Source organism: Cannabis sativa, chromosome 7 (assembly GCF_029168945.1).
Source record: "Cannabis sativa cultivar Pink pepper isolate KNU-18-1 chromosome 7, ASM2916894v1, whole genome shotgun sequence".
NCBI classification, from domain to species: domain Eukaryota; kingdom Viridiplantae; phylum Streptophyta; class Magnoliopsida; order Rosales; family Cannabaceae; genus Cannabis; species Cannabis sativa.
Genome location: NC_083607.1, coordinates 20,930,838 through 20,957,664, shown reverse-complemented (window position 1 = coordinate 20,957,664; position 26,827 = coordinate 20,930,838). Strand labels below are relative to the sequence as shown.

Sequence of the window (26,827 nt, the reverse complement as noted above, 5' to 3'; positions counted from 1 at the left end):
TCTACTAGTGGTTATGCTATGTTCCTTGGTGGAGATTTGATATCTTGGTGTGCAAAAAAGCAACAAGTTGTAGTCCGATCTAGCACTCAAAGTGAGTTTCGTGCTCTTGCTAATGTGGTTGCTGAAATTAAGTGGATTGTTTCTCTTCTTGGTGAGCTACAAGTTTCACTATCTCAAGCTCCTATTTTGTGGGTGGACAATGAAGGAGCATCTGCTCTTTCTGCGAACCCCGTGTTTCATGCTCGTAGCAAGCATATCGAGATTAATCTACACTTTGTTCGTTACCGAATTCTCGCTCAATAACTATTAGTCCGATATGTCCCATCGATTTATCAAATTGTTGATGTCCTTACTAAGGCCATTCCTACTGATCGTTTTGAGTACTTGAAATCCAAACTTCATTTGGTTCATTCCCGTTTCCTTTGAGGGGAGATGTTAGCCAAGACACTAAGTCGTTTATACAGTTAGTTTTTAGAATTAGTTAGCTTTAGCTTTGTTACTCTGTTTAGAGGTTGTTAGAGTCAAGATTGTTGTAACTAATTGTTCTGTATTCTTGATCAATATAAATAAGATAACACCTCAAATAATAACTAAGGTTTTTCCCACTTTTCAATCTAGTGAAGCTTTTCTAAAGTCTTCCTCATAGATCTCTCTCTTTCTCTTTGTCGAAAAACTTCTTCAAGGATTAAATAGTGAAACTTTTATTCTGCTTAAACTTAATTAAAGTGATCACAAAAGATTCGATATTTTTCTAATATGATACTAAATTCATCATAACACAATTAGTACTACTTCCTCAAAAAATAATAAAAAAAAAAAAACAACACAATTAGTACTACATTAGCTCATAACAATTAACATTCTTAAATTTATTCTTTTCATTATGCAGTTGGTGGATCTGGATTTTTTCTGTACTCTTTTTGTTCTTCAACGCACATAGTAAGAAAGAATATATTATATTTATGATTTTTTTTTTATATATAGTACGATTTCTTTATAGTGTATGAGTAATCTTTATAATATTAAAATTTCCAATTACTTATAATGATATTTTTGTTTGTCTAAATTCTTGCAGGCTTTCACAATCATCTATGGCTTCCTATTATTCCATTAGTGGTAAGAATAATAACAAAGATTTTAAATTATAATGGCTTTATATATATATATATATATATATATATATGTGTGTGTGTGCCAGAAATATATCAAGGAGAGACTTTAAAGTACCCATCACCACAAATATATTTTGCAGACTCTCACAAAAAATGAAATTGTGTTATGTTTAGTTTACTATTTATATTTATAATTGTATTTTGTGCTCTATATAAAATAAGTAAATATAAATAAAAAATAATAGTTATTTTTTTTATTTTTTTATTATTTAAATAATAGTAATATTATAAATAAAAAATATAAAGTTTATTAAAAGTCAATAAATTCTAATAATTAGTGGTATTATATTAAATAAAAAATAATATTTATTGTTAGCCAAATTTAACACAATACTATATTTTATATATAATTTGGCTTTAACACACTTTTTAGAATAACATTAGGGTAATAATTTTTATAAAGTGTGTTCAGATGTATTTATAAACTACATTATACTCCATTAAAAATATTTTTATTGGTATGTTTTAATATTGATCAAACATATTTTAATTAAATAAATAATATAAAAAATTAGTCATCAATTATAAAATGTCATGTGATATAGTGTATCATATCATATGTTTACTAAAAATTTATGGTCTTATAGATGCTATTAATAGTGGGAACGAATCTACAAAGCATCATAACTAAGATGAGCTTGGACGGCCATGATAAATCTGAAGTCGTAAGAGGCACTTTTCTAGTGAGGCCTAGTGACCATTTCTTCTGGTTGGGCCGACCCAGATTGCTTCTCCATCTTATGCACTTCATCTTGTTCCAGGTGACTTTTCGACTGAATTTCATATATTTTGCTACCTTATTTCAAAGCCAATTCGAGTAGTAATTAAATATAAAATTTGTGGATTTCCATTATCAGAGAAAATAAAAAGTCCATGGTCCATTCAATATGGATATAGGATAATTTCAAGTTGGCATAACAAAACTGAAGATTTTTATGGTATTTTTTTTTTTTTGTAAGACATTTATACATTTGGTAACTCCCTCGATATATTATTGATATTACATTTTAATAGCGCATATGGCATTATGTTTTAACATATTTCTTCTTTTTTTTCTTTTTTTGTGGAAATGTTATAAATAATTTCTAAGCTTAGCAACATTCCAATGACATATATATTGGCTTTGTGGCTGCAGAATTCTTTCCAACTGGCGTTCTTTGCATGGACTTGGGTATGCATTCAGTAGCTTACTGTTGTCATCTTATCTATCACTGAACAAAAACACACTAAAACAAGAGAAGATTAAAAGAAACAAGCAAGGATCAAAACTTATCCACAAAGATTAACTTCAAACAAATAAAACTTAAGAACCTTATACAGCTCAAATGGTTCATAAGCATTTAACAATGAAACAACAGACTGCTCTAAACTTCTCTTCCGAACCTCTCTCTCTAAGTGAATTGAGCTCAAATAAGCATTTAGCACTTATTTAAAGAGCACGATCTAGAATAGAGCTCAAATGGTTGGGAGTTAACTTACTTAACCACTTTAAGAACCGTAACAACTTGTCCAAACAATTAAGGCTAAACCATAAACATCACAAATGTACACCTTGGTTTAGTCACTTCCGTATCTCCAAACTATCTCAGTACAGATGGTTTCATAAACCTCAGACCTATCCAACATTACTAACTTTCAGTAAGTCTAGGCAATGCCAAAACTTGCTTTGAGTTACACATTTAGTGAACATATCAGCAAGATTGTGACCTATGGTAATCTTCTTGCTTGAGATCACATCCTTAACTTGATGTCATTTGATCTCTTATGGAACATGAGATTTTTCATTAACTACAAAACACTTTGATTAATGAAATTGTTTGACCAGATGGCTTGATACGGCTTTTGTTTCAACCATATATTATATGATAGTATATAATAACATCCATCTTGACCTATGATAACATAATCAGATAGTTATCTTACAACCTGCATAATCAGAATCAACATAGTTAGATACTTCTTCTATGATCAACATAGTTAGATACTTCTTGTATGTTTGGAGCTTTAGCACTGAGTATGAGATCAATATTCAGAGATCCTTTTACATATCACATAATCAACTTAAGTCTACTCCAATGCTTCTAACCAGTGTCTATAATGGTTAAATACTTAAAGTTAATACAATAAGATTAGTAAAGACTAATCTATGAGAAATGTATAACTAATGATACAAGTTAAAAGACCAAAACACATTAAGAGAATGTGTACTTTAAACTTGTATTTGTAGGAGTGTTGGAACTTGCTGTTAGGTCCTAAAATTTGATTTTGAGTCAACTAAGCCACCGAGAAGTTCTGAGTCAATCGAAAGTGTCAAATGAATGTTTTAGAGAAAATTGCATAGTAACATGTCGCCTAGAATATTTTCCAAGTAACTAACCAAGAACACCGTCGAAGTCCCAGGAGACATGTCTCCATGTTTGAGCAACATGTCACCTTGACAGCTAAAAACCCATGAGATAGACCCATCTCTGACCGTTGAGATAAGTGTGTCATTTGCTCACGCATATGTGCATTCTCGACACTTGAAACCACCGAGATAGATAGCAATCTCAACAGTTACATTTTGAATTGCCAAGATAGGTCAAAAGGTGGCAATCTCGACATGATAGAATTGTCGATATAGACGACTACTCTCCCAAGCCGTCAAGTAGGATTATGTGCTTTGACTCCCCAGTCTCCTCCCATTACTTTGCTCCATGGCGATGCTATCACTCTAGAAATCATCCCGGTTGCTAAAACTATTCTTAATCTCACTGCCTCTTTCCATGGTCAATATGATCTCTTTTTCTCTTTTAAATTCCATTTGGTATATTTGTATTTTCAGGAAAGTGTCAAAAGTCTCAACCTTTTCTCTTTCTTGATAATTTGGAAATATTAGGTTTATTTTTAAATGCTTTTCTTTTCTTTCATTATGGATTTATTTGAGATCATTTGCGTACATTTGTATTTTTTTTTTTAAATTATCAAAAGTTTTTCCTCCACTGCCAAAAGATATAGGTCATTTTCTTTTAAGAAAAAAAATTACAAAAATAAAAAATACACTGGCTACAAAAATTTAATTATATTCTTCCAAATTAAAATAAATTTACATAATAATATTTTTGCTTCCAAATTAAGCACAAACAGATAGAACACAGTACAATATATAATTGTGTGAAAATACAAAGAAATTAAAAAACTCAAAAAACTACTCATATTCCATAAACTAAGCCAAACAATTATGAGCCCCAAGCACTAGGCAATAACACATATGACCATAGTTCGCAATCAAACTTCCATGATCATACGAATTACAAAATCAAATAATGTGGATTAAAGGTGAGAAAAAACAGTGGATAAAGGGAAGAAGGAAAATCACTTTTCTCATATAAATATATTGTGTGTCTATATAACTGAAATTCTTGATTTATAAGAAATTCATGGGTGACTTTATTATTTTTATTTAATAAAATAATAAAATATTATTTATATATCATAAAATAATAATAAAACAAATCCTATTAATATTTGAACTCATATTTAACATATTTCAACTCTATATATAATCACAACTATAACTCTAGAAATTAAAAATATATATATAAAATAAATTGAACCTTAAACCGCATATACAATTTTTTTTTTTGAAGGAAAATGGTAAACTTTATTAGAATGAACTTTCAACCATTACAATAGATAAAAGATCAGCAGGAGCAGTACTCTCACTGAAAATACGATCTGAATACAAACAAGAGCTACGAGCAAGACAATGTGCAGCTTTGTTTACAGAACGTTTAACAAAATTAATAGTGACTAAGGGTAAGGAAGCCAACAATGTACGACAAGCAGACACATGTTGACCAAAAGGAGATGGAATGAATACCGAACCTCGAACTGCTTGAACAACAACCAAAGAATCCGTCTCAACATCAACCCGACCCCATTGGTGTCTCTTTATCCAACTCAGAGCCTCCTTAACCCCCACAACTTCAGCTATGACCGGGTCCACGCACCCCTCCAAGAGGACCGTGAAGGCTTCAATGAACCGCCCATCATGATCACGAGCCACTCCAGCCGCTCCAAATTTTCTGTCATTTGCAAAGATTGCGCCATCAACATTTACCTTAATCTTTCCCATAACCGGTTTCACCCAATGCTCCAAGTCTATGTTCGAACCCGAAGGAACAAATAAAGACCCCATTCTCCTTTGTTGAGCATTTCTCCATTGATTAAGGACTACTCTTGCCAATAGAATAACCTCTGCCGCTGACAATGATTTCTCCCGCCAAACTAGCTCATTTCGGGCATGCCAAATTGCCCAAATTACCATCAATAATTCCTCCTGTGCCATAGTAGAATGCTGAAATATCATCTGACTAAACCAATCCCAAAATGACGTCCAAGACACTGAGACCATATTTAAACTCGACCTCTGCCAACATGATCTTGCAAAGGGACACAGAACCAATAAATGGATGATCGTCTCAGATGATTGGTGACACATGGGACATAGTTGATCCAGAGGAATGTGCTTGGTATTAAGTTGAACTTTAGTAGCCAAACAGCCTGTCAAAGCACGCCACATAAGTTGGTGAACTTTCGGGGGGACTTGAAGCTTCCAAGCGATCTTCCAGATCTTTATCTCAAAGTCACTAATGTTAGTGACATCAGCCTGATGTAGCAAGCGATAGGCCTCCCTTACAGTGTAAACACCATGCAGATCCAGAGACCAATACCACGTATCAATTGTAGATTCCTGAACAATGTTGGTCTTCAAAATTAACTCCTTATCCCGATCATTGAAAATATCGGAGATCACTTCCAAATCCCAACATCTTTCTCCTGGCACCATGAGATTGTTGACCTTCCACTGCTCCATACCATTAGCGATAGTAGTGACCCACGGATGAGAAGTGTCTTCTAACCACGGATCAAACTGAACACTAATACTTGTACCAGGACCAACAACCCGTCGAGCGCCCTTCTTAATCACTCTTGTGTTTCGAAGATGCTTTTCCAAATAAAACTAGGATTCGACCAAGAGAAGCAGTCAAAAACGACCCATGAGAGTAATATCGAGCCTTATAGACCCGACTAACCAAAGAATGCTCATTCGAGACTAATCTCCAAGCTTGTTTTCCGAGCATAGCTAAGTTGAAATCCCGCAAGTGACGAAAACCAAGCCCACCATGATGTTTATGCCGACACATATGCTTCCAACTAGACCAACTGACCCCACGTTTTTGATTGGAGCCCGAACTCCACCAATATTTGCTCATCATTCCTTCTAACTTATTACAAGTTTCCACAGGCAACAAGAAAACAGACATAGCATAAGTAGGGAGAGCTTGGGCAACAGTTTTGATCAGCACCTCTTTACCTGCTTTAGAAAGCAAACGACCTTCCCAACTCAAAATTCTTTTTTGCATCTTATCCTTCAAAAAACCAAGGATGGCATTCTTATTACGGCCCATAACACAGGGGAGGCCGAGATACATACTATTGTCAGGAGCTTCATGCATGCGGAGTAGATTACACATATCTTGTCGAGCAGTGGAGGTAGTGTTTAAACTAAAGAATATATTTGATTTTGAATAGTTAACACACTGACCTGAAGCTTGTTCGAAAAGTTGAAGTAAAAGAAGAACGCTATGAGCCTCCCTAACAATGGCTTTGCAATAGATGTAGCAATCATCAGCAAACAACATATGAGAAACAACAGGAGCACCATTACACACCCGACACCCATGAAGAACACCCCTGGCTTCAAATCTCTTTATAAGAGCAGAAAGACCCTCAGCACACAACAGAAACAAATAAGGAGAGGGGATCACCTTGACGAAGACCCCTCCCCGGTGTAATCGGCCCCATCTCACGACCCCCATGAGTAATTGTGTATGAAACCGAAGAAACACAGTGCATAATAAGATCCACCACTCGATCTTGGAAGCCCATTTTAAGCATCATGTGACGAAGAAAAATCCACTCAACCCTGTCATAAGCTTTGCTCATATCAAGCTTCAGAGCCATATAACCTTCCTTTCCGACCCTCTTCCGCTTAAGATAATGCATTACCTCAAACGAAACCATAATATTATCAGTGATAAGACGCCCCGGGATAAAAGCACTTTGGTTTTCAGAAATCACAGAAGGAAGAACACTCTTCAACCGATTAGCAAGCACTTTAGAACACACCTTGTAAAGAACATTGCAGAGAGCAATAGGGCGCAGGTCTCCCATGGTAGTGGCATTTTTCTTCTTAGGGATCAACACCAGATTAGTATGATTAAGACCAATTGGCAAATGACCAACTAAGAAAAAAGAACGAACCTGTTTAATTACATCAGCGCCCACAACCGCCCAAAACTTCTGATAGAACCCTGGTGTCATACCGTCAGGACCCGGAGACTTATCAGGGTGCATCTGAAAAAGAGCTGCTTTCACTTCTTCATCAGTCAAAGGTTGCATTAAAAAATCATTCTGAGCCGAAGAAATAGAGGGTGAAATACCATCAAGAACATCATCCATATGACAAGTAGAGCTAGTAAATAGGTTTCGAAAATAAGAGCACATAACCTCAGATAAACCCGAATCCCAGTCGACCCAATTTCCATCGTCGTTTTGAAGCTTCTCAATAGCATTCGACCGCCGCCGAGAGGAGGCCGTAGCATGAAAGAATTTGCTATTTTTATCGCCCTCTTGCAACCACAATTGCTTCGAACGTTGGCGCCAAAATACCTCTTTTTGAGTAAGAACTTCGAACAGCTCAGTCTCGGCCTCTTTGTACTTAGTAATGGCATCAGGGTCACGGCCATTCTTCCATCGTCTCACCTCCTTTTTCCAGTGTTTAATACGAGAAGCAAAGTTTCCGGAGTAGTCTTTTCCCCACTCCGAGAGAATCTCCCCACACCGCTGAATTTTCTCTTGAATCCCCACCAAAGGATATTCCTCCCAACACTCCTTTACGACTTGAAAACAAAGTGGTTCACGGAGCCAACAATTTTCAAAACGAAATTTACGGTTAAGAGAAACAATCTTTTTAACAGCCATATCAAGTAAGATAGGACAATGATCAGAAGAAGAGACCTCAAGATTAATGAGCTTAGCTGAAGGGAAGCGATGAAGCCAACTTTCTGTCACTAGAGCACGATCTAACCGAACCTCAATCCAATTTTCAGTACCACGACTCTTTTCCCAAGTAAACTGATGACCAATAAGATCTAAATCAATCAGCCCACAAACCCGGATAGTCTCACGAAAACCATCAAGAAGCCAGTTTGGATAAGGATGTCCTCCTCGTTTGTCTTCCTGAGAGAGAACATTATTCAGATCACCAATCACACACCAAGGGAGAGTATTACCATTAGCTAAAGTCCGAAGTTGTTCCCAGGAGGACCACCGAAGACTTCTTTTTGATTCCCCATAGAATCCAGTTAGGCGCCACGGCCCAAAATCACTAGAAAGAATTTCCACATCAACAAAGTTTGTAGCAAAATTCAGCACCTTGACATCCTCCTTATTCCTCCATAAGAAAGCCACCCCACCACTTCTACCACAAGCATCCACCGCAAACACCCCATCAAATTTCAATTTCAGTCGGACCCGTTCCAACACATCTTTACGACATAAAGTTTCACATAAGAAAATAAAATCAGGCTTCTTTTGGGCCACAGTGTCATATAGGAATTGTATCGCTCGTGGGTTGCCCATCCCACGACAATTCCAGCTTAAAGTATTCATAATGCCCGGTGGGTCTGGAGACCAGAGCCCACCTCGAACTCGTTTTTTGAGAGTCCATTATCAACCATATCGGCACCATCATCCTCATCCATATCAACATAATCAAGCCCAACAACCCCTTCACTTTGTCTCCTTCTTTTCGTCTCTAGAGAAGGCCCACGACCCACTTGTCCACCACGTGTCATTAATGGGCCAGGGAGAAAAAGAGAATGTTGACCTGGCACATGATCTCCAAACACAACTGACTTCCCCCTTTCGTTGGCACTGAACTTGGAAACACTATCTTTGTTACCACTAATGGTTTGATTCCCATTATTAGCTTTATTTCCAATATCAGAAATATTCCTTTCATCCACTACATCAGGAATCTTGTTACCATTCTTTGATCCGTGATTCTCTCCAAAATCTAACCGAGGCAAGTTTGAATGATGAGATTGCATCTGTGGCATATCCTCTGGTTGCCGCACCGACGGCCTTTCATAGTCAAATTGTTCGTCGGCCTCCGTACCCATGCGTAAGTATTGAGCACCAAGCAAATAATTCTTTCTTCGTGGTGGCGCTCGCATAAAATTCCCATACGGTTTAACAAGCTCCTCCTCCGGTGTATCAAAAAGTTTATGACAAAAATTTTCTGAGTGTCCGATAATACCACAGATAAAACAAAACGTTGGAACAAACTCATATTTAAAATTGGCATAGAACCACTCACCACCTGTTTTCTTCAATTTCATTCGTCTTTTCAATGGAATATCTATGTTCACCGTCACCCTTACCCGAAGGTATTCCCTCCAAAGACCATTATAATTTTTCGGATCCGATTCGACAAGAGTACCAATGTAATTTGCTGCTGTAGACACAATTTTCTCTGTCATAAATCCCGTTGAAAGGCCATGAATCTGGACCCACAAATCCAGTTTATTTAGACTGACTGCTTTCGGATCACCACCCTTCGGTACCCTGCTGAAAATCAAAGGAAGCCTATTGAAAGTCCAAGGACTACCATTGATGACTCTCTTAATATCAATTTCATGGTAAAACTGAAATAAGAACAAATTTGGCCCCAACTCTTTGACAAAAAGACCCTTCCCAGGCTTCCACAACCCAGCCAAAGTATGCTTCATAGCTTCAAAATCTAACGATCGAGCATTCAAAAATCTCCCCACCAAACACCACCGATCATCCACCAGAGTTGTCTCCTCAACATCATCATCTATCTCAATCCCAAAACTCTCCTCATCCTCCAATTCTATATTCCCATAACTCTGCTCCATGTCCTCCATGGCTTGACTACTAGACGCCATGATTCACCAAATAAAACACAAACAGACAGAAAAAAACAGCGGCAAACTCGACACAAACTCCAGCCACAAACACAGAAACGACTAAACAAAAGTTGTGAAAAATAATCCAGTCACAGATTCAAGAAACAAACAAACGAATCTCAGCACACCTGTCCATTCACAACTGCAGAACGAAAGCAAAACAGCTTTGCAAGAGAAGCCGCCAGAGAAAAACGTAGCACCCAGAATTAACAATAGACAGTCGACACAAACAAACACGAAGAAGAACCCAGCCGCAACTCAGTCACAAAACATAAGAACCAAAACCGATCAAGAGACTTTGGAGAAAACCACCAGTGAAATCACAAACGAAACAGAAAAAAATAGGAGAATCCAATCGAAACAAACCTATCACAAACGCAGCCAAGCAGTCGACAATCGGAGAAAACAGAAAAACGCAACACCAGTCGATCGCATAAACCAAACGAAAACGAGAGGGAACCGTGCTCACAGTCCAGCCGAACCTACACCGTCGATGACACAGTCGACAACAAGCTTCACCGGTGAACCCTCAACAGTCGGAACGTGATTCACCCAAACGCAGAAAAATAGTCGATCGCATACCAGACTTTCAAAACCTGAGAGAGACTCTCACACATGCCAGCTGGCAAGACTTCGCATATACAATTAGTTTGTTGAGAGAGATCAGAAAAAGAACGAATTATATATGGAATTTTTTTTTACCAAAAAAAAATGGACAATCCAGTTATATGCAGACTCGGTTAGAATGAAAAGTGCAAAATAAAAAATTATACTATTGTCTCTGTCGAAGCAAATGTTATCTTCAATTATCAACAATTTAGAAATTAATTTTTAATTTTCTTTTTATCTTACACACATTGTGTTTCCTTAAGTATTTGAACATTAATTTTTAGTTTATTGTTGGATTAACTTAAGAACATATTTAAATTATCAAGCTTTTTTAAACACTAATATACTGCATTCGGTATTTATTTTTTATTTATATTAAAAATAAAATGGTTTATTATTAAAAATAAAATAGTTTATGAGAAATTCATGGGTCACTTTTTATTTATATAGTAAAATAAACAAAATAAATCCCAATCAATCCAAAAAAAATACGATTGAATTTTTCTTGTTGTACATCTACGATTAGGTTTTCTTCAATTATTTATTGTATTCCTTTTCCTATTACAATTTGGACATTCCCATGGGATCACATGTCATATTCCAATCCGCACTTCTCTTTTTTCTTCTTCACAACTTAATAACAAAATATATAAGTAATAATAAGAATAAAAAAGAAGCGTGACTTTTATCAAAGTTCACAAAACCAAGCATCAATGGCGAAAAAAACCCAACAAAGTTTACAGCTAATAAATGATTCTAAGTGCTCGACATATGCATTAGTTTCCAGGAGTAAAGTTTTTTAAAGTTACGTAATAATTTACATATATGTTGCAAACACAATATACAAAAAATAAAGAAGAATATGGAAGAAAGAAGAGACCATTATTCACATCTAGAAAGGCAGTGGAGATAATAATAGAAACTTTTCATTTTTTTTTCTTTTTTTTATCAATTATTTTTTCTTTTTGAGTAAAGATAAATATGAAATTTTAATCGCATAGAGTTTTATTTTAATAAAATATAGTATTTTAAAATAATTTAATAGTATTTTGTTATATAATACTATCACTTTTTGTTAAACATGGTTTTCACTTTTTGTCGACACTACCATATTCAATTTATCAACGAAAAAATAGACAATCCAAATATATGCGGACCCGGCTAGAATGAAAAGTACAAAATACCAAAATTACACTATTGTCTCTATCGAAGCAAATGAAGATTGAAATCCACTAATGACTATCATTAATTTTCTTATCTACAATTTTTAGACAAATGCTATCTTCAATTATCAATAATTTATAGATTGATTTTTAACTTTCTTTTTATCTTACACCCATTTAAGTAATGTTTCTTTAAGTATTGGAACATCAATTTTTAATTTATTTTTGGATTAACTTAAAACATATTTAAATCATCAAGCTTTCTTAAATACTAATATATTGCATTCGGTATTCACTTTTAATTGACAACATTATAAAATATAATATTTAGATACACATAATAATCTCCCCTAATAATTAATAATACTTTTTCTTTAATTTTTAATTGTATCACTTTCAAATAACATAGAAAAAAATTAGCATAAATTTAGTATACGTGCCTCGCACGTAGTTTTTTGCTAGTATATATATTTATATCTTTATATATTAAAAGTGTCTATCTAACGGCAATTCTTGGTTTAACAGAATATACTTAAAAATAAAAGAATATTCTGTTAAATTTAACGATTAGGTTTTTTCTCCCGTTAACAAATAAACCCAATAATTAAACCCAAAAAATTAAACAATCTTTTAAATATTAATAATCTCTTTTTAAATTAAAAAAAATAATCTTAGCCACATATCTCTCTAACAAACCTATCTTGGGAGAATATTAATATTTTTTTTTTTTTTTAAAAAGAAAAATCTTTATATATTAAAGTTAACCTCACGTTATCTAATATTTTCTTAGGAAGCAGAAATACCACTTCTATCTTTGTGTGATTGCAGATATACCACTTCTGTCATTGACCCACTTTTTAGCTTTATAAATGGAGATGTTTATATAATATTAACACTTTACAGAATATTTATAGATATAAACTTACATTACAATGCTATGTTAAAAAAAGAACTAAATAGAATAATCTACTACTCCAATAATAAATTTATTTACAATTTTATAATTACACTAATATTATTTTTAATACATTATTAAATAATATTTCAAATATAAATATTTAATTTTTTCAAACAAAAAATTTGTAATCTTTAAAAATAAAATACATTCAAAATTTTAAAAAGACCAAAATCTTAAATAAAACTAGCAATACGTGGCTCGACACGTACATTCACCTAGTATATATATATATATATATATATATATATATATATTCACAAGCAAACGCAATCACCAAATCTCACTTAAAAAATAAAAATTCTCTCACTAATATTTTATATAATGAAAAATTATAAATATACCATTCTTTTAATAAAGATTCAAATATAACAGAATTGATGTTGCAGTAAAATAACTAAAGAGCTTCCTAAAAGGAAATGAAGCATTACAGTAGCTAACCAATTAATTTCATCTATAACCATGCCATATACCAACAACTAAATTTTTTATAACCATTATCAAACAAAGCAGAAATCTTTTATATCTATAAACAAAGTTACTCCTGCTATCGATGAGAGCCTACTATAATATACTAAAACTAGTAGCAATAACAGTAGAAAACAATAGAACAGTGACAGGAAAATAATAGGAAAGATGGGAGCTCTTATTGAATTAAAGAAAAATAGAAAGAAATTCCCTTGCAAAGGCAGAGAGCAAAAGCAGCTCTCTACTGATGCAGAGAATTCAACCTCATATTACTCACTATCATCAAGTATAATTGTTTTTTTAATGAAAATATAAATCAGTGGAACTCAAAGAAAACCTACAATCTTCAAAAGCCACACAACATAAATATTGAATTTGAAAGAGGACACACACCTCAACGAACCAAGGCATAGCTTCTAGACAAGCTTTCTCTTACTAAACCATTCAAAATATTAGAGAAATTATTCAAATTCAACAAACTTAGAGCAAACTCAAACCTATATGATAAATTTACTTAGATCAACAAACTCAGAAAAGAAAAAGAAGCAAATCAAAATGTAAATGGTAGAGTAAATAAAGACCTAGAAATATATACCTTGTGGTTATGTTAAGTCAATGAATCTAGAGCACCAACTGGTAGTAGATCAGCAAGTGGGAATCGAAGAAGAAGAATCGTAGAGCCATAGAAGAGTGGCCTGGTTCTTTTGTAGGGAGAAGAGATGGAGAAGAAAAATAAATTGTCATGTTTTTAGGAAGAAGACAAAGAGAGACGGGCACAGGCTGTGCTCCTTGGTGCGTGTGGGTGGCTGGAGGGCGAACGACGACCAAAAAATGGCCGGTATCGGATCTGGTTTGGCTGTGCTCTTTGGCGTGTGCTTTAGGTTACACTATCAATAAATTTAGGGTCAAAAAATATTTCTTCTCCAACCCTAACACCAATAATTACACTAAAAAAATATTTTTTATTATTATATTAATTTTTTAATAAAATAATAAAAAAAAAAAAGCAGTATCATATAAATTAATAAAAATAAGGGGTTTTTTTATGTTTACACTTCAAAACAAATTTTTTTGCATTTTTACAGAATTCTATATAGAAACCCCTATTGCAACTAACGCTGCAACCACTTTAGAAACTCAAACTGTAAATTTGAAACAAAAGTTAAAAGAATAGTATATAGGGTAATTCTCCTAAAAATAACCACAATTATTATGTTCAAATAATAATTTAAATAAACTTAATAATTAGATTAAAGATAATAATATTAAATTTTATTTTTAGCATGTTAAATTTTTTTAAATTTTTTGAAACTTTGCAGAATTTTTTAAATAACTATAATATACACGATCATTAAAAAAAACTAAACAAGTCTCTAGAATGTTGAAACATGTAGGCGTATATCAATATGCCACGTTTGAAGAAGTGCATTATTTTCAGCATGTTAAATTATTATAAATTTCTCAAAATTTTATAAGATATTTTAAATAACTATAATATACACGACTTTATAAAAAAAATAAACTGAAAAAATCTATGCCAAAACAAATAGGAGTAATTCGTACATTATTTTCTAAAAATAAATTCTTAATTTTATGAATATAATAACATAAATGTATTAATATTAATTAAATATATATAAAAAAAAATATCGTGACTACAGTGCACGCATATATGTCGTGCACTGTAGAAAAAATGTCAAAATGGTGCACTAAATAAAGTCTCCTTGGAGGATGAATCACTGCATATATGGATAAATGCAGCCTCTTTGGACTTGCTCTTAGTGTTAAGCAAGAAGAAGAGAAAGAGAGGGAAAAAAGTGATGGGGTGCGGGCTGGCTAGTGAGTGAGGCAGGTGTTTTAAAAAATTCACCAGTCTCGATAGTTCGGTGTGTAACCACTGAGATTGGTATATATCTCTATAGTTCCACACAGAATTGCCGAGATTGAGGTGCCGAAATTGCCCAATTTTTTAGTAGTGAGCATGACAGTAATTTGAGTTTTGTTATTTTATTTCCTGATATTGCGACTTGTCGCCCAATGGTAGGCGACATGTTGCTGGAGCTTTGCATAAGAAATTTTATGATTTCATAAAATGCAAGAAATGACCAAAATAATTTTATTCAACGATCTAATCACATGAATTATTGTTAATGATGATTCCTATTGTATATAAAGGTGTTGAGTGAGTCAAAATGAATTAATCACTCATTTTGCAATCTCTCTCTAACATTCTCTTTCTCTCTCAAAACAAGTTCTCTAGTTCTCTCCCAATTATTCTAGAGTTTTGCTAACCCTAAACAATTCAAGGTTTAAAGTCCCAAATCTAATTCTACAAAGAAGTCATTAGCAATCCATGGGAGATTTGGAGTAAAGATTTATTGGATAACATTATTCTAATGTGGCATGCCTCTTGAAGATTTAATTTTGTCAGTCAAATTTGTTATCTCTAATCGTTATCTCCTTATGTTCATGTTATTAATTCTCTATTATTAATCCTTGAGAACTCTTGTGATCATATTATTCCTTTATTATCTTGTAATAATTAATTATTGAATTTTCGCAAAGATTTCCTAAAATCCCAACATATAATATAACAACTTACTATGCTCATAGCATATGCCAAGTCTAAAGAGATGAGCAAGAGAGACATGTCAAAGTTTTACTGATTTCACAATGATATCGACCATGACATCAATAAGTGTCAGAATTTGAAGAGGGAGAATGAATTCTTCATAAGGAAGAACAATCCCCACTTGCGTCGTTATGTGCAGAACGACCAATCTCAGGCACAAGATGTCCAAAATGGAGACCCTATGCCACCTCCAGTGGCAAGTCACTTAGAGGCCATTATCAGTAGACCCCACATCGTAGGGGAGACCAAAAAGGCGAGGGAGCGCTATGCTCGGACACTCCGTCATGAGCCTAAAAGCGATATCCTGACCGTCAAAGAAAGGGGCTCCAAGAAACCAAAGCTTGGAGAACCCACTATCTCTTTCATAGAAGGAGATGTTGCTCAAGTCATTTTCCCGCAAAATGACCCCTTGGTCATTACTGCACAAATCGGGAACATAAAAGTTACAAGATACATGTTGGACAATGGAGCCTCCTCAAACATTCTTTTAGATAAACATATGGAATGATGGGACTCTAGCTAACTGATTCGGTACCCTTCACTCAAGTAATATATGGCTTCTTTGGCTAAGGCATTGCACCCATGGGGTACATCTGATTGCCCCTAACTATTGGAGAGAATCCAACAACCAGAACAAGACCCCTATGGCTAGCCAGGGTGTGTGATGGATCAAAATGTGTGTTTTTCAAAAACTCATATATGTTCTTCATGTTCTTTGTGACTCAAAGAGTCAAGAATCACAACGAAGGTCAAAATCGAATCTTTTTCATTAGGAATTCATACATTATGCATTCTAAAACTATCATGTGGATCATAATACCAAAAAGATTACAATCTAATGTAGGAATCGAAAAATGTTCAAAATGAAGAAAAGCTTCAAAGCAATCATTGAAAATCTAAATAAAAAAATTGAAGAACAGGATTTGAAAGCTTACCCACTAGTAGAAATCATTGATGAAGAAGATGGGAAGCTTGAATCATCAAAATAGCATGAAGATCTCAAGAAATGGAGCACTAGGGGTCGTCGGCCTTAATAGAGAATGAAGAGCTTTCAAAATTTTATTTTTGAAGACAGAGAATGAAATGTGGGAAATGAGAAGTGAGTCCCCCCATGAGCTTACAAAGCTTCTGTGGGACCTCCTCTCACTTGCCATGCAACATGCATCAATAAACATCTAGAAGTGTATTGCTATTAAGTTATTGCTAAGGAATGTGATCATGTAAGTAAGATCAAATATTTCAAAGGCTCAATATACTACGAGATCTACCTGGTTAAGGCTACATCAGCCCCAACTAAGCTAATAAAGTATCTATCTGTACAAACGTCCGCACAAGAACTTGGAGGGAAAATATTATCCCAATTTTTGCCCACCTGATGTTGCATGTCCACGTGGACAATATCAATGCCACGTGAGAGTACAACTCACCAACAAGACGGCCAATCCATCTACTCATTATTTTAATAAACGAGGCGTCTGAGTACTTAAGAGGGATGAAGAAATGATGAACCACCCACCTCAAGGGACTGGCCAACTACCCCTAGCTAGCCTTGTGGCCAGCATAGGCCGGCCGACTTCCAAGCACTGTGTGGCCGGTCAGCTTCAAAGCAATGTGTAGCCGGTCAGCATGAACCCTGGAAGGTGCATGGACATCGAGCATTTTCCTAGTAGGCATTTGATGAGCAACCTTCATTTGTGAATAGCAAGTTAAGCAGCGAATTCAGCCTTGACAGTCCACAAAAATAGGGAGATAACATCAACAACTTTTCTATTTTCAAGGGATAATTTAGTCATTTAAAGTTTATTAATTAATTATTTAAATATAGCTTTATTGACCTATTTTTATTTGAATATTATGGATGTAAGATCTACTATATAAAGAGCATTAGTCAAATCCTAATTCTCTAAGTCTTAGGCTCTCAGTTCTAACTCTCAATCTCTACGTCTGAAACTCATCTCTTCTCTCTCTCTCTCTCTCTCTCTCTCTCTCTCTCTCTCTCTCTCTCTCTCTCTCTCTCTCTCTCTCTCACACACACACACACACACACACACACGCATAGGCTTGTTCTCTCCCTCACTTAAGACTTGCCAACTCCATTCTCATATTGTAATCTTAAGAGAGATACTGCAGATTCCACAACACTTGTGGTCTAAGTAGTATTATCTTTGGTATCAATACAACAGATTAGGGAGTAGGTCATTACCCACTAAATAAGGGAGTCGAACCATTATAAAATCTCGTGTCTTATTTATTTTTTTACTCTTATTTTGTAACATGTGGCAAGCATTAGTAATAAATACGACTCCGATGTCGGTTGGCTAAATTCTAGGCCAACAATACTCTCATTCAAAATTGAAATCTATGTATACTCATTTTTAGCATAATCAAATATCACTTCTCAGGTTTTGATTCGATTTCATAGATAGTGTGTAAGAGGTGCACAATCAATAACATACACAATAAACATGAATTGAGTAAACTTTAGATGAAGAAGGAATTGGATATTAAATTAAACTATATGTGAGTTTCAATAGAGTCAATTAGAAAATCTAAATAGAAATTAGTTCATATTAATCATTAAGAACTCTACAAATAAGATATATGAACATAAACTATAAAAATAAAATATATATATCTATATATAAGAAAATAACTCTAAACGCTAGATCCTATCTTCATCCAAAAAAATGCAAAGTGTTTATTTTCAGTTCCAACCATCAAAAGTTGAGTCTCCTTAATCAAAATTGAAATTAAATCTTAATCTCATCATTTTTCCCAAGTGAAAGGATATAAATAGGATTTGTTAAAAATTTATCCCAATATACATTTGTAAAATAGTTGCGCAGCCACACTAAGCACTTGCATGGTCGCACAACTCTAGAAACATCAATTTTAAGTTTTTTTGCCTTTTCTTTGGTATTTTTGCATTGTATCAACTCCAAGTCATCCAAAATCCATCCAAACTTGAAAACACATCAAAACAAGTGTAAACTCACACAACCAAGAGCTCAAACTCAAGATGCAACAGCTAGAAGGGTTCATTATATAGTGGTGGTGTGACTGGAGTTAATCCAGGATGTTCGCTGAAGTTTGAAAAATCAGGGTTGGAGTTGTCTTCGTGAGCAGGTCGAGTATTGGTGATGACTTGTTGGTTGTTATTATCTCTGGTAAGGGTGAAAGTCGTAAGAATGATTAAAGGATTTAAGGGAGCATTTGGTATAAAAGAAGAGTTGTTTGACAATGAAGTTTGGCCAAAATTTCTTGAACTAGTAGCTCTCATTCTCGCCATGGATGAAAAACAAAAGTGATAATTTCAGAGAGAATTGTAAACGTCTAATACCATATTAGAAGGTAAAATTGTAATATTATTATGTAATAAAAGAGTATATATACAAGTGCAATAGCCAAGGTCTGTTACTAACAAAATAACAAAAAGTTTCCTCTCTCTATTACTAACTCCTAACCAACATAACTAATTATATAAAATAATGGATTCTAAGACCTTTTTTGACAGAGAAGAAGAATAAAAGTGGAATGATGGAGATGATGAATTAAATAGACGAATAAGAGATAGTTTTATTGTGTATGGTAGAAGGAAAAGGAGAAAAAAATTAAAATAGAGGAAGAAAGTAAAAAAAAAATGTGAAACTAAAAGAATGAAAAGATGGAAAGGAAAAAAAACAATAAGAATTTTTTATTTCTATTAGGGTTGGGTACACATCACTCTTTTGTGCGGGCACGCGATTTGCTCAACTTGGCAGGTGCTCTCTGCCGATGCGGGTGCATAGACATTTGGTGCCGTCGCACCACTTGCATAGATTTTCAACTTTCTTTATCACATATTTTTCGATTCCTCATTATACAGCTAGCGATCAATATAACCAAACCTGTAAAAGAATATAAAATAAATAAATTAAGTCTCCAAAAAATTAAAGTTTTAAATTACTAAATAAAAATTGAGTTGCATTCAAAAAGTACTTTGTTTTACGTCCACTACTCCACAATCAATTTTTTTTTTCAAAATTCAAATCGACTCAAGTCCACCCCGGACATCCTTAAAAGCTATAGTGTCATAAAAGGAAGTTATGATATTGTGAATAAATAAAGACATCCATCGCTCGTGGCCTTTGAGCCTTTCTAGGAAAGACTCCTAAAAATGTTTCTTTAGGGGACCGTCGCTAAAAAAATTAAGTAACTGTTTAAAACGGTCGAGAAAAATTAGTATTCCTGACGGTTTTTAACAGTAATTACAGGAATAGGCGATGATTTTAATTGGAATTCGTAAAATTTATTGGGCTCTTATAGGCGACGGTTTAAAATCGTCACCTATAGTATATGCGACGGGCGACGGGCGACGGTTTTAAACCGTCAGGTATAAGAGCCCAATAAAAAATTGTTACATACTTCTCGCCATATTTCTTACATGCCCACCTACTTCTTTTCTATTTTCCACATGCCCACCTATTTATTCTCACCTATTTTTTCTCAATTTCCCACACCCTAAAATAAAAATCTTAACTCTCCAAAACCCCACACACGCATCCACACCATCACCCTCCTCTCTCGACGTCTTCCTCCCTCTGTTGATCTCCCTTTCTTCTCGTCTCTCTCGTCCATCGATCTCTACCCACCCCTCCTCCCGTCAGTCTCTATCTCCTCTCCATCGCATACATCGGACTACCGCCACCTCCCGTCGGCGTCCCTCTCATCTTCGTCTCATACGTTGGACCACCACTACCTCCCGTTTGTCTCCCTCTCTCTCTCTCTCTGAGCTCGGTATAAATACATTTATTTATTTATATACTTTTTTATTTATTATATATAATTATTTTGTTGTTGTATCAATTTAATGTGTTTTAAAGTTAGTTGTTATTGTAATACAATTAATTAGTTATTTTATTTTAATTTAGGTAAAATTATAAAACTAATGCAGGAAAAAAATGAGGGAATATACAGACTTTTCTACCATTAATGGCAGAAAAATATGTATTTTTTTTCTCTTTTTCTTTTACATTCCCAACGGTTTTAAACTGTCGCCTAAAACAGGGTATAGGCAACAGTGTTAAACCGTACCCTATACTATAAGCGACAGTTTTAAACCGTCGGGAAGTCCACATTAGCGACGGTTTTTAACCGTCGCATATTTTAACCGACGGGAATACTTTAAACGACTGTTTACAAATGTCAGGAAAAACTATTGTTGTAGTAGTGAGCCATTCTAAATAATGGTGAATTGTCAGACTATCGATTTTAACATTGTACTTTCTATTGGTGACTTTCAACTCATCATCATTATAAACCGTATCAATTCTACAACAAGTTGGAACACTAGTTGCTATAAAAAATAAATGTTATCTCTTCATTTTGTAATCGCAATTTCAATTCTTTCTTTAGCACATTGAATAGCACTCTGTTGGTGCCTAAAATTGGCCTCCATAGAATAATTAAGATGTTTGCATCTTCTTCCCTACTAAGAATAACAAAATTAGCAAGGCAGATGAATTTACCAAGACATCCTCAATTATTTTCCGAGATTCTTTGATTGATTGGTTTGCCATTTGTAAGGAGATAGTTGCAGGATGAGCTTCTCCTAATTTCACCTTTTAAATTATGAATGGAGTCATAAGATTCATAGTAGCCCCTAAATCACTCAAGACTTTTAGTTCAATCGGGCCTCCGATAGAACATGGAATGTTGAAACTGTTGGAAATATTTTACCAAGATCTAGATTTACTAACAAGTATGTTTCATTAACATCCTAATATAAATTCTAAAACAATGAAATAAACACATAAGAGTTTAAGAAAACCTTACATTGGATGCAGCGGAATATAATGACTCCTTCCGTTCAGATCTCTAGCCCTTGATTCCTTTCTGTAGCAGTGCATTATCAAGATCTGAACCTGGATCTCTTTCTCTCCTTCTTTGAGCCCGATTCTCCTTCTTGTTGATTGGATTCTTCACAATCTTCCACACTATGATTGAGATACCACTTGATGTTTGTGGGAACTCACTCATTCACCCAAGTTTTGAAAATTTAGAAGAAGAAAAGAGTGAATGAAGGTTCGGCTATGGTATAGGTAAGATGGCTCAATTTTCCTGAAGGCAAGAAATTTCATCAATCTCTTAAGTGTGAGCCATCACTATCTATTTATAGGTAACCACCTAGGTTTAGGTTAGAATTATTTGGCATTAAAATAATAGAAAAATAAATGGTAAATTCTTAGTGTGGGCGGCCATAGGATGTTATTGGGCCCCACTTTGCAATTTTGCCATTTTGTCATTTTTCCATCCCATTTTCTCAAAAACGCTAATTTTCCAATTTAACCAATTAAATGTCAATTCCAATTATTTAATAACTAAAAATTAATTATTAAATAATATTGTCATTTAATATATTTATTAATTAGACATATAAAGTCTCTTAATTAATAAATAAAACCTAGAATCTCTTTTCTTCACAATTTTGCCCTTGCTAAGTGAAAATTCATAAACTAGACATAGTCTAATTTCAGAATTATAATTGATTAATTAAAATCAATTATCTGAGTCTTACAAGCAGTATGGTCTCAACTAGTATGGGGACCATGGGCCTATATAACCGAGCTTCCAATAAGCAGATCAAGAATTTACCAAGTAAATCCACTGACTTATTCATTCCTTGTTGCATCCACGCATAGAACTTGGAATTGCACTCTCAGTCATATAGAACGCTCTATATGTTCCATGATATAGATACGCTATTAATTATCCATTGTTATAATCCTAATTTGATCAATGATCCTCTAATAGATGACCTGCATTGCATAGGGATAAAATTACCGTTACACCCTTTCAATGTATTTTATCCTTAAAACACTTAGCTCAGTATAAATGATATTTCAGCAAAGTGAAATGAGTACTCAACCATTTATCCTTGTTTAGCCAAGCTCGAAGGAAATCATCGTTTCACTTCTAAATACCTATAGAAGTTATAGATTTCATATCTATGTTTAGCGCTCCCACTCAATTATACTATCATGTTCCCAAAATGTACGTATCACCCTGACCCAAAAGTAGGCTTAACTAACAAATCAAAGAACATGTATAATACTCTTGAGATCGAACCTAATCATATCAGGATTAAGATCATTTGATGTAGGATCAACTAGGTGATATTGAATTGAATAGATATTACGGTAAATTTAACATATCTAATCAAAGTTCAATATCAGTCCCTTCCAATGTATACTCCATACATCCGATACTGGTAAACTTTTCCAATGCCCTGGAAAGGACATAACACTTATCCAAGGTGTAAGCATACCTATCGCTGATTATCATGCCAGTCTAAATCCAGTGAACTGACAAATCAGGGAATTAAACTTTCGAACATATAATCAAGATTATATTCCACTGTTCTGACAACACTATAATCATTAACAAATACATATGTTCTGGACTTAATAGAATTTATACATTATATATAATCATGAAATAAATCATGTGAACCATGCAACATAAAATATTATTTCTGATCTTTATTAACAAATAAATCTGATTATATTGAAATGAATTTTATTTAGGGCACAAAACTCAACAGAAACTGCCTAGAGCTTTGAGTTTGGGGGATAATTTCTTTTGTTAGATTGCATTGCACTCCTCAACAGATGTCACAGTTTTATAATCTTCCAACTTCTGCTTCTTCGAAAATATCTTTTATGCATTTCACACAACTCGATATCTATTTCAAAGCCTTATCAGCAAATGGAAAATTAATTTGAAGATTTTTAAATACCTTGAGAAACTTGGAGAATTATTTGTTAAAAGAAGTCTTTTGGAGTCTTTGTGGGTATGGGATTTCAACATTCACTATTACAAAAACTCCTTCTATGGCCATCAAAGCTAGACATAAAAACTATTTCATGTCACTTTTCTACTGGACATGATATGAAATGCCGTGAGAAGGAAATAAATTTCATGTCAAGCATTGCTTGACGTGATAATAGGACCCACCAAAATTATTATAAATGCAATAATTTATATTACTAGATTGAAACTAGGTTATAGCAAGAAAATTCATATGAACAAAACAAGTACTTAGCTTTACCATTACAAAAAAATTATACAAACATCTTGGTTAAGATTTTTCATACTTCAAACTTTTTCAAATGCAAATCTCTCACCATCTCCAATAATTCAACTCGCTTTGGAGAGAGAGAGAGATTTTAGGGTTTCACTGTCTATGGCTTAGGGTGGCGTTGCCATTAGGTCGTGCAAAGAGAGAAAGAAAGGGAAGAAAAGGATGACATAGTAGTATTTTTTGAATTTGAAGGTGCCATTTAGGGTTATTAGGTTGAAAGAAAATAAGATGTTAATGTTATACTACTTTCTTTTTCTAAATAATAATGTTATACGCGGTATGATATGCACGCGTGTTTTTCAAACTTTTTTTTTAAAATAAGAGTAAAGTCCAACGAAGCTGGATCCAGTATTGTTGTCATGTGAAAATAATACCAATTGAGTATATTTAATTAATTAAATATCATGTCTCTTTTACTTTTTCATGGAGCAATGTTGGATATGATCCAATAAATATTAAATAAATCATTGGGTTTATGCCGCTTACAAACTCAAAACTTTGGGTACTTATGCCGCTATTTACCTAATAAAAATTGACCAATAAAAAACAAGTAGCTAAACCATAAACATGTACACCTATCTCTGTGTATATATAAGACACATACTAAATGCTTTTTAAATTTATTAATTACAGTACAAATTTGGGTTGAGGTCATGCTTCCATAAAGAAACTGAAAACATTGTGATAAAGCTGGCAATGGGATTATCAATTCAAATACTATGTGGCTATGTGACATTACCTCTATATGCTCTTGTCACACAGGTACGTACGTATGTGAAATATAATTATTTTGTGTAACTTATAATCATAACATGAACATATATATTTATATAATAACTTACTTATATTAATTTGAATGAATGCATGAATGTCAGATGGGATCGTCAATGAGGACAGCTGTATTCACAGAGTTTGTTGTGAAAGGATTAAAGAAATGGAAAGGAAGGGCAAAAAAAAATCTAGGAACAAGGAATACCAAATGGCATATGCATAGTCCCCCAAAGTCACTAGAAGCTAATAATAATTCTCAAGATATTTTCTCAATGGATACATCACTTTCTTTTAGTACCCTTGATCATGCCTCATTCTCTATTGATGTGGATGATTCTATTGCTGGTGAAATTATGAGTGAGGACAACTTGAGACCCATAAATGAAAATGTATCCCAGAATAATGATAATGATGATGATGATGGCGACGATGATGATGATGATTATGACCGAAAGAAGATTAGCTCCTTTGATGGGTTTCGCTCCTACACCGATACAAGGTTGTAAATTTTTCATTTAATATTTTACATGTACATTTGTTATTATTGATTGTGATTAAATTATTACTTTCATTTCTTATGTGTTTTGAACCTCGATTTATATAATCTCATGCACATCACTCATGATGACCGTCGTGCGAATATGTAGTGGTGTTTTGTAATTAGTAGCCACCTCTACCATTATCCTGGCTTCATAATTTTCTATATCCTATGAATGGGATTGCATTTTATATTGTCTCCCTTCAAGTTTTTGATGACGTACGTAACTATTTTATTTAGAAAAATGCAGAGAGCTACCTCAAGCACCTTAAAATGTATTATATTATTATATTTTTTCACAATTTTTTAAAAATTTAATTTAATAAATTATTAGACGCTATAGTGCTGAGCACCTCTAAATAAAAATGCTCTTTGAACTAAACCTACTATCATTTAAGTATGAGTTGCCAATACACTGCACTTCTCTTTGTTCCCATACAACATGTCCTATTAGACACACCAACTATCATAATGAAAACTAATTTCAAAGCATTAATTATATATATATGTTTGTCATACATCATATTAAGTATTAACTATATGTATATATTATCATGTTATCAAGTAGCTGGCATATTTACTCTGAATTTAAAAGAAAATTACAGATATGCTTACATATATGAAAGAAAATTAATAATTGATGGACAGGCTCCAACTTTAGATAGAAATGAGGAAGAACCTACATATTCCCCTAAATACTATTGTGGGTTTCCCTCAAATACAAAAAACAATTTCCAACACTACATGGAAACCATTTCTCATTTTGTAGGGTATCTCGTTTAGGAATGAACCATTGAGAGAATCAATAAATAATTCCTACAAAACCAATGACTACCAACCACCACGACTGCCCCAACTGATACCCAAGGAAATCGTAAAATGGATCCACTGCTGAAAAAGTATAGTAGTCAAAAAATGAACTGGTTCAGAGATGGAGGATGTTAACCTAGAAACTTTATTTTGGTAACATGGATATCAATGTTTATCAGGTGGCAAGAAAGATGACATCTCGGAGTTGAGTAGTCCCGAGTCATAGCAGTCGACCTAGGAGGGGTCCCTAGCCCAGCCCCCAGGTTGACTTCGAGAACTCCAAAAAGGAATTTCAGACTTCAAAAAATTGTTTCCAGCTCACTATTTTTCAGTATTCTGTACCATGAAGACATGAAGCAACTAAATGTAGGCCTAGAGAGCTGAAATTACATGAACCTGCACCTTGGGAATTCTAGGCACCTAGGGTTTCACCCAACACACAAGTTGACATCTTAGCTAGGGTTTTAGTTTTCGAGACCGTCTTAGTACAAATGGATCAAACTTTGTATTGGGACATGAACTAGACATACCACTGACATATTTAAG

General features: G+C 34.0%; 1 protein-coding gene across 1 annotated transcript in view; it reads left to right on the top strand.

Moving 5' to 3' along the window:
* The window catches only part of LOC115697278 (MLO-like protein 6), a 40,349-nt gene extending 14,680 nt beyond the window's left edge, over positions 1 to 25,669 (top strand). The window contains exons 9-14 of the mRNA XM_030624214.2: positions 890 to 939; positions 1,076 to 1,116; positions 1,760 to 1,933; positions 2,308 to 2,343; positions 24,796 to 24,924; positions 25,038 to 25,669. Of these exons, the coding sequence (XP_030480074.1) occupies positions 890 to 939; positions 1,076 to 1,116; positions 1,760 to 1,933; positions 2,308 to 2,343; positions 24,796 to 24,924; positions 25,038 to 25,439 (832 nt within the window). The 3' untranslated portion in view covers positions 25,440 to 25,669. The remainder of the gene's footprint in view (positions 1 to 889; positions 940 to 1,075; positions 1,117 to 1,759; positions 1,934 to 2,307; positions 2,344 to 24,795; positions 24,925 to 25,037) is intronic.
* The last annotated feature ends 1,158 nt before the right edge of the window (positions 25,670 to 26,827 follow it).